Source organism: Salmo salar, unplaced genomic scaffold (genome assembly GCF_965601325.2).
Source record: "Salmo salar unplaced genomic scaffold, fSalSal1 ptg000838l, whole genome shotgun sequence".
Classification (NCBI taxonomy): Eukaryota; Metazoa; Chordata; class Actinopteri; order Salmoniformes; family Salmonidae; genus Salmo; species Salmo salar.
Window position 1 is genome coordinate 65149 of NW_027675516.1, and position 9036 is coordinate 74184.

At 44.3% G+C, this 9036-nt stretch overlaps 1 protein-coding gene across 1 annotated transcript; it reads left to right on the forward strand.

The window, feature by feature from the left end:
- The first annotated feature begins 1897 nt into the window (after nt 1–1897).
- Nucleotides 1898–8727, forward strand: LOC145877299 (E3 ubiquitin/ISG15 ligase TRIM25-like). Its single transcript, XM_082972608.1, has 3 exons — nt 1898–2560; nt 2994–3089; nt 8644–8727. The coding sequence occupies exons 1-3, from the start codon at nt 1964–1966 to the stop codon at nt 8725–8727; spliced, it is 777 nt and encodes a 258-aa protein (XP_082828734.1). The 5' UTR covers nt 1898–1963.
- Nucleotides 8728–9036: the final 309 nt, after the last annotated feature.

Here is a 9036-nt window from a genome sequence, read left to right on the forward strand (position 1 = left end):
GCTATGTATTTAGGTAGAGGGGTGTTTGGTTTATGTGGTTCGGGCTATGTATTTAGGTAGAGGGGTGTTTGGTTTATGTGGTTCGGGCTATGTATTTAGGTAGAGGGGTGTTTGGTTTATGTGGTTCGGGCTATGTATTTAGGTAGAGGGGTGTTTGGTTTATGTGGTTCGGGCTATGTATTTAGGTAGAGGGGTGTTTTTGGTTTATGTGGTTCGGGCTATGTATTTAGGTAGAGGGGTGTTTGGTTTATGTGGTTCGGGCTATGTATTTAGGTAGAGGGGTGTTTGGTTTATGTGGTTCGGGCTATGTATTTAGGTAGAGGGGTGTTTGGTTTATGTGGTTCGGGCTATGTATTTAGGTAGAGGGGTGTTTGGTTTATGTGGTTCGGGCTATGTATTTAGGTAGAGGGGTGTTTGGTTTATGTGGTTCGGGCTATGTATTTAGGTAGAGGGGTGTTTGGTTTATGTGGTTCGGGCTATGTATTTAGGTAGAGGGGTGTTTGGTTTATGTGGTTCGGGCTATGTATTTAGGTAGAGGGGTGTTTGGTTTATGTGGTTCGGGCTATGTATTTAGGTAGAGGGGTGTTTGGTTTATGTGGTTCGGGCTATGTATTTAGGTAGAGGGGTGTTTGGTTTATGTGTTTCGGGCTATGTATTTAGGTAGAGGGGTGTTTGGTTTATGTGGTTCGGGCTATGTATTTAGGTAGAGGGGTGTTTGGCTTATGTGGTCCGGGGTTTGTTAGTCTATGTTCTATGTTAGTGTATTTCTATGTTCTGTCTTGTCTATTGTAGTTCTATGTTTAGTTAATTGGGGTTGGACCTTCAATTGGAGGCAGCTGGTTATCGTTGCCTCTGATTGAAGGTCCTATAATTAGGAGTTTGTTTATCATGGGGGTTTTGTGGCAGATTGTTGCTGTGTATAGCTTTGTGCCTTACTGGCCTGTTCTTTGTCCTTTAATAAAAGAAGATGAGTGTACATTTTCCCACTGCGTCTTGGTCTAAACCCTACGACACCTGTGACATTTACATTAGGGTGTATTGTTAGATACTACTGCACTGTTGGAACCAGGAACACAAGCATTTCACTACACCCACAATAACATCTACTAAATATGTGTATGTGACCAATAACATTTTTATTTGATTGTATTTTTGAAAGTGTTACATAATTCTCAATCCGCTTTGCGTCGTGCCTAAAAACAGCACTTAGCCGTGGTACTGTATATTAGCCATATACTGTCACCACTTCCACCGAAGTCATTTCCTCTCCTTGTTCGGCGGTCGGCGTCACCGGTCTTCTAGTCATCGTCGATCCACTTTTTCATTTTCCATTTGTTTTGTCTTGTTTTCTTACACATCTGGTTTCCATTTCCATCATGAATTGTTGTGTATTTAACCCTCTGTTCCCCCCCATGTCCTTGTGTGGAATTGTTTGTTTGTAAGTGCTTGTACTCTGTTACTGGTGCGCATCGGGTTTTGTACCCATGTAGGTTCGTTTTGTATTAAACTGCTCCGGCTATTACCTATCTCTGCTCTCCTGCGTCTGACTTCACTGCCACCAGGTCCGCAATCCTTACATATACCACACCTCCTCAGGCCTTATTGCTTATTAGAACACATAAGTGTATTATAAGGCATTATAAAGGTCATTAAAATAATTATAATATGTACTTCATAGAAACTGTTACCCTTTATATTCTAATAACTCACATTTTAAGATTCATTATTTCCTTTATTCCATGTTAAGGGCTCTAACCAAGGAACAAGACTATTTGTCTCCCTCTTGATGTTGCTTGCAGTTCCTCTCTCTCTTCCTCCCTCCCTCTAACCCCTCCCTCCCTCTAACCCCACCCCTCTGGCAGAACCAGGAAATCCATCCCCCTTCACAAACTCTCTTCTGAGGAAACGAAACTGATCTGAGTCTCTGTCTCGTCTGTCTGTGTGAGAGTGAACAACCGTCCCAATGGCTCAACAGGGAGTTCTGCTGGACCAGGACCAGTTCTGTTGTTCTGTCTGTCTGGATCTACTGAAGGAACCAGTCACCATCCCCTGTGGACACAGTTACTGTAGAATCTGTATTGAGGGCTGCTGGGATCAGGATGTTCTGAAAGGGGTCTATAGCTGTCCTCAGTGCAGACAGACCTTCAGTCCGAGGCCTACGCTGAGTAAAAATAACATGTTGGCTGAGCTGGTGGAGAAACTGAAGAAGACAGGACTCCAGGCTGCTCCCCCTCCTGCTCTGTGCTATGCTGGACCTAGAGATGTGGCGTGTGATTTCTGCACTGGGACCAGAAAGCAGAAAGCCCTCATGTCCTGTCTGGCGTGTCTGGCCTCTTACTGTGAGACTCACCTCCAATCTCACTACGAATCTCCTGCTTTGAAGAGGCACAAGCTGGTCAAAGCCACCGCACAACTACAGGAGAAGATCTGCTCTCATCATGATAAACTGCTGGAGGTTTACTGTCGTACCGATCAGCAGTGTATCTGTTATCTGTGTACAATGGATGAACATAAAGGCCATGATACAGTGTCAGCTGCAGCAGAGAGGACTGAGAAACAGGTAAGACCAGAACAACTTGTTGGTGACTGTCTGATAAACAAAGAATTAAAGATACAGTAGGAACTAAGGCTGTTTGAATATGAGATCATTGAAATGAAATAGATCCTCAGCAGAACAAATATGAACACAAACCTTGAGTATATTGATATGTTAACCCAGATTCTCCAGATGTATCACCATTTTATAATGTCAAACACTATTATCATTCTGAATGGCCTTTTATGAGTCCAAAGTTCAGTCTCAACCTGTTGATACATGTAGTCCTACCATAAAAACTATAATCATTCACATAGCAACAAATAAATATCATTTAGTAAATGGACCATCCATTTTTTTAGATCTTCCTCTCTATGGGCCCTATGTCACATTACTATACTATTGATCTACTGGACTAATAAAGCTTGATAGCTCATTGAAGAGTGATTCTCCACAGAGGCAGCTGGGGATGAGTCAGCAGAAGGTCCAGCAGAGATTCCAGGAGAGAGAGAAGGAGCTGAAGGAGCTCCAACAGGCTGTGGAGTCTCTCAAGGTGAGTATTGTTGACCAGAGGAGACACACCATTTCACCTGTCTCCTCCAGTCAGAGAGAGAGAGAGAGAGAGAGGTAGAGGGGCCCCTATCCAATCCCACTGACCCCACTGTTGGGAACAGGTTGTCACTGCTGAGGCAGTGAAGAAAGTAGAGGAGGATGGGTCAAGGCTGAAGAATCCTGAGAGGATCCCTGTGAGTAGTAGATCTGTGACAGCACAGAGGGATGGGCCAACCAGTGATATATGCTTCAGTAAGGTTGGCTTCTTAGTGTTCATAGCAAATGGTTATCAACTGTACCACAGAAATGGAATGTAAATCACAGAAAAAAATATGTTTTGGTGGCAGCTGCAGAGAAGTATTTGGTCATACTAGATTTGACTTCAGAAGAGTTCCAGGGTGTGTTGAGTGGTGGTGTCCCGTCCTCCCAGGCCGTTGGCCTGGTGCAGGAGCAGATAGGGTCAAAGTAGTGGAATGGGGTAGTGGGTTTTAATGAGTGTAGGGTTAGTTGGCCTGGTGCAGGAGCAGATAGGGTCAAAGTAGTGGAATGGGGTAGTGGGTTTTAATGAGTGTAGGGTTAGTTGGCCTGGTGCAGGAGCAGATAGGGTCAAAGTAGTGGAATGGGGTAGTGGGTTTTAATGAGTGTAGGGTTAGTTGGCCTGGTGCAGGAGCAGATAGGGTCAAAGTAGTGGAATGGGGTAGTGGGTTTTAATGAGTGTAGGGTTAGTTGGCCTGGTGCAGGAGCAGATAGGGTCAAAGTAGTGGAATGGGGTAGTGGGTTTTAATGAGTGTAGGGTTAGTTGGCCTGGTGCAGGAGCAGATAGGGTCAAAGTAGTGGAATGGGGTAGTGGGTTTTAATGAGTGTAGGGTTAGTTGGCCTGGTGCAGGAGCAGATAGGGTCAAAGTAGTGGAATGGGGGTAGTGGGTTTTAATGAGTGTAGGGTTAGTTGGCCTGGTGCAGGAGCAGATAGGGTCAAAGTAGTGGAATGGGGTAGTGGGTTTTAATGAGTGTAGGGTTAGTTGGCCTGGTGCAGGAGCAGATAGGGTCAAAGTAGTGGAATGGGGTAGTGGGTTTTAATGAGTGTAGGGTTAGTTGGCCTGGTGCAGGAGCAGATAGGGTCAAAGTAGTGGAATGGGGTAGTGGGTTTATAATGAGTGTAGGGTTAGTTGGCCTGGTGCAGGAGCAGATAGGGTCAAAGTAGTGGAATGGGGGTAGTGGGTTTTAATGAGTGTAGGGTTAGTTGGCCTGGTGCAGGAGCAGATAGGGTCAAAGTAGTGGAATGGGGGTAGTGGGTTTTAATGAGTGTAGGGTTAGTTGGCCTGGTGCAGGAGCAGATAGGGTCAAAGTAGTGGAATGGGGTAGTGGGTTTTAATGAGTGTAGGGTTAGTTGGCCTGGTGCAGGAGCAGATAGGGTCAAAGTAGTGGAATGGGGGTAGTGGGTTTTAATGAGTGTAGGGTTAGTTAGAAGGGTGTTTTTTAGTATTATCATAATTTCCCCTTTTCCCATTTTGTATCCCATAATATCATGGATTTATATTATAGTCCAGTTGAGGCAGGTGAGATGCCTTTGGATATACGACGTAATAAATTGTCATTAGCTTATTGGGTTGAAAGGCTGTGAGGTTGAGCATCCCACTGCTACTGTTCTAGATGACTGTTGGGAATATACTTGTAGACAAGGCAGTGGTTTTGGTTGGACAGTTGGAAAGCTTGCTGATGAGAGTAGTTTCAGGGAGTTGGAGGTTGGCCCTTTCTGTGGTGATAGGGGATGTTCCTCCATGTTTACTCCCAGATCCTGTTGTTGATCTAACCTTGGTAGACAAAAGGAAAGATTGGGTCAGAAGTCAGTGATAAAGGGAAACTGGTTGACAATTACATTGGTAGAAGTTGTTATGCTTTTTTACCTCTTTTCACAGATGGATCCAAGGGCCCAGATAGTGGGCCCACAGGAGCAGGTGTTTACCTTCCTGAATGTGATGTGCAGATATGTAGAAGACTAACAGATGAACTGTCAGTGTACTCAGTTGAACTGTTGGTGATAATAGTTGTCCTCCAGTGGGTGGAGGACGTACAACCTGTTAGAATTATAGTATCCTCAGATTCTCTGTCTGTATTGAATAGTTTATCATCTGGTAAATCTATTAGGAGTGACCTACTATTGGAGGTATTAATGTTATTATGGAGAATTGAGAGAATGGGTCTAGTAGTGAGATTCTGCTGGGTCCCAGCACATTCAGGTGTGGAATGGAATGAAATTGTAGACTCGTTAGCTAAAATAACTTTAAAACAAGATATAATATATATTAATGTTCCACTGGGTAGAGGTGAGGACAAATGTGAGATCAGAGACATTTTGATAGATGTGTGGGCAGAAGAGATGGGGACTCTGAGCACAAGGGACGGCATTTATATGCCCTCCAAAAGAAAGGTCGGTGGACCAAGGTTCAAAGGTCAGATTAGGAAGGAAGAGGTGGTGTTTCCTCGATTGTGTTTAGGACATTCTACATTGAACTGGTCCTTCCATCTGGTTGGCAGCATGTGAATGGTTTGTGTCTGGAGGGTATTGTCAATGAAACGGTGGAGCATGTGTTGTTATATTGTTGTAAGGATGTTGAAGAGATGGAAAGATTGAAGTGTAGGGTCATTGAGGTTGGACGGGGTTGGGGGGGTTGGAAGGGATTTGGGGGATGGGGGAGGGTCTATTAGAAGTTAGTAGGGATCTTTTTTATTTTCTCAGAAGTACTGAGTTAGGTAGGAGAATTTAGAAATGGTGTAAACCGTGATTGAACACACTCCAGCACAGTAGGAGGCGCCATGCTCCTTTAACGTTGGTTTGAGGACCGCCATTAAACCATAGAAGAAGAAGAAGTTGGTAACGTGAGGTTTTGTCGTTCGTAAAGAGTGCAGCTATTCTTTTGCCTATTTTCCAAATGTATTTTGTCATGGTGGGAGGGTTTGTTTATCGGTTAGAGTTGAGGAGGGAGTAGGGTAGTTTTGATGTCCTCAACCGAGTGGAGAAGAAACGCTGTCTCTTCAGGTGCGTTGTGGAGAATGGTGTGGAGGAATTATTGATCCTGGTCGGTGAACAGGTGGGAGAGGAACATATACACTCTGTATCCAGAATGAACAAGGCGGTGGTTGTGGTAATGTAAAAGGGTGAGTCTTGTTACCCGGCTAGTTACCAGTATGATTTATGTGAGGGGTTGTGTTGGTGCTGATTTCGACAAGAGTAGTGGTGTCTAATCTGCCTCCGTTTATTACCACCGAACAGATCCGTAAAGAGTTGGTTCGTTTTGCTAAATGTGGAAGTGTTTTTCTGAACGAAATTCAAGGTTAAACAGGGGAGGGGTGGTACACAGGGTTTGTTAGCACAGAGGAGCCCAGTGATATAATATTATATATATATAATATTACTATATGTCCCAGCTGTTTGCTGTGGTTTTGAAGTAATTCTCTTCCAGCCCGCGTTAACCTTGTAGGTTTACCTCAGGTAACTTATTAACTATCCTTGTAGGTTTACCTCAGGTAACTTATTATTAACTAGGTTACAGCTACTAATAATGGTAACTGGTAATTTGATATGTGTTGAAATCTGTTGGTTCGTAGACATCAAATAGAGAGAATGCTGCGCAGGTTCACTGAGTTGTAAACCTAATGGATAGGTGGAGATCATTGATTTGTAGCTCTGACTCAGTTGCTACCTCAGATTATGAGCCTATCAAGTGTGGTGAATGAGGTATGTAGTTCCCACAGAAGACCACAGGGAGGAGCAAGAGAGATATAAACCCATACAGTTTATCTCTTTAAATACCCTGAACCTAACAATCAATCTAATGTATTTATGAAGACCTTTTTACATCAGCAGATGTCACAAAGTTGCTGTACAGAAACTCTAACCCTACGTATAACCTGTTTTATCCTGAACCCTAATTCTAGGGTAGGGTAGCCTAGAACCCCTTTAGAAACTATTATAGTAATAATATTATGTTAGTAAATACCATTATAGTACTAAATAGGTTCTATTGTTATTTTTTAAATAAAACCTATGTATAGTACTTAGCATTTAACTGTTTTTTTGTTATTTTATTATATTTATTATTTAGAGGAGTCTGTCTAATTAATGAAAAGTTAAGTTATTGCCAGACTTTTTAATGAAACCTTTATTTAACCAGGTAGGCCAGTTGAGAACAAGTCCTTTATTTAACCAGGTGGGCCAGTTGAGAACAAGTCCTTTATTTAACCAGGTAGGCCAGTTGAGAACAAGTCCTTTATTTAACCAGGTAGGCCTAGTTGAGAACAAGTTCTCATTGGTACAACTAAGCGACCTGGCCAAGATGAAAGCAAAGCAGTGTGACACAAACAACAACACAGAGTTACACATGGAATAAACAAACGTACAGTCAATAACACAATAGAAAAGTCTATATACAGATGTGCAAATGAGGTAAGATAAAGGAGGTAAGTTAATAAATAGGCCGTGGTCTGGGAGGAAATAATTACAATTTAGCAATTAAACAGCTGGAGTGATCAGATGTGCAGAGGACGATAGAATTTGCAGAGTAGAGGCACTACTATTAACTAACTGCTATCTCTCTCTCTCTCTGTCTCTCTCTCTCTGTCTCTCTCTCTCTGTCTCTCTCTCTCTGTCTCTCTCTCTCTGTCTCTCTCTCTCTGTCTCTCTCTCTCTCTCTCTCTCTCTGTCCCTCTCTCTCTCTCTCTCTCTCTCTCTGTCCCTCTCTCTCTCTGTCCCTCTCTCTCTCTCTCTCTCTCTCTCTCTCTGCTCCCTCTCTCTCTCTGTCCCTCTCTCTCTCTGTCTCTCTCTCTCTGTGTCTCTCTCTCTCTCTGTCTCTCTCTCTCTCTGTGTCTCTCTCTCTCTCTCTGTCTCTCTCTCTCTCTGTGTCTCTCTCTCTCTCTCTCTGTGTCTCTCTCTCTCTCTGTGTCTCTCTCTCTCTGTGTCTCTCTCTCTCTGTGTCTCTCTCTCTGTCCCTTTCTCTCTCTCTCTCTCTGTCTCTCTCTGTCTCTCTCTGTCTCTCTCTCTGTCTCTCTCTCTGTGTCTCTCTCTGTGTCTCTCTCTGTGTCTCTCTCTGTGTCTCTCTCTGTCTCTCTCTCTGTCTCTCTCTCTGTCTCTCTCTCTCTGTCTCTCTCTCTCTCTCTGTCCCTCTCTCTCTCTGTCCCTCTCTCTCTCTGTCCCTCTCTCTCTCTGTCCCTCTCTCTCTCTCTCTCTGTGTCCCTCTCTCTCTCTCTCTCTCTCTCTCTCTGTCCCTCTCTCTCTCTCTCTGTGTCCCTCTCTCTCTCTCTCCCTCGCTCTCTGTCCCTCTCTCTCGCTCTCTGTCCCTCTCTCTCGCTCTCTGTCCCTCTCTCTCGCTCTCTGTCCCTCTCTCTCGCTCTCTGTCCTCTCTCTCTCTCTCTGTCTCTCTCTCTCTCTCGTCTCTCGCTCTCTCTCTCTGCTCTCGCTCTCTCTCTCTGTCTCTCTCTCTCTCTCTCTCTCTCTGTCTGTCCCTCTCTCTCTCTCTCTCTCTCTCTCTCTCTCTCTCTCTCTCTCTCTCTCTCAACAGTGCTCTGCACAGGCAGCAGTGGAGGACAGTGATCAGATCTTTACTGAGCTGATCCGCTCCATTGGAGAAGGAGCTCTGAGGTGAAGGAGCTGATCAGAGCCCAAGAGAAGGATCAAGTGAGTGAAGCTGAAGGAGTCCTGGAGCAACTGAAGCGGAGATAGCTGAGCTGAGGAAGAGAAGCACTGAGCTGGAGCAGCTCTCACACACGAGGATCACATCCATTTCCTCCAGGTAACTAAACTGTCTTGTTACATGTGATATGAAATGAACTTCATGTCAAACTATTCATCTCAATCATTATGTTGTCCTGTCTGTCCCTCCTCTCTCTCTCTCTCTCTCTCTCTCTCTCTCTCTCTCTCTCTCTCTCTCTCTCTCTCTCTCTCTCTCTCTCTC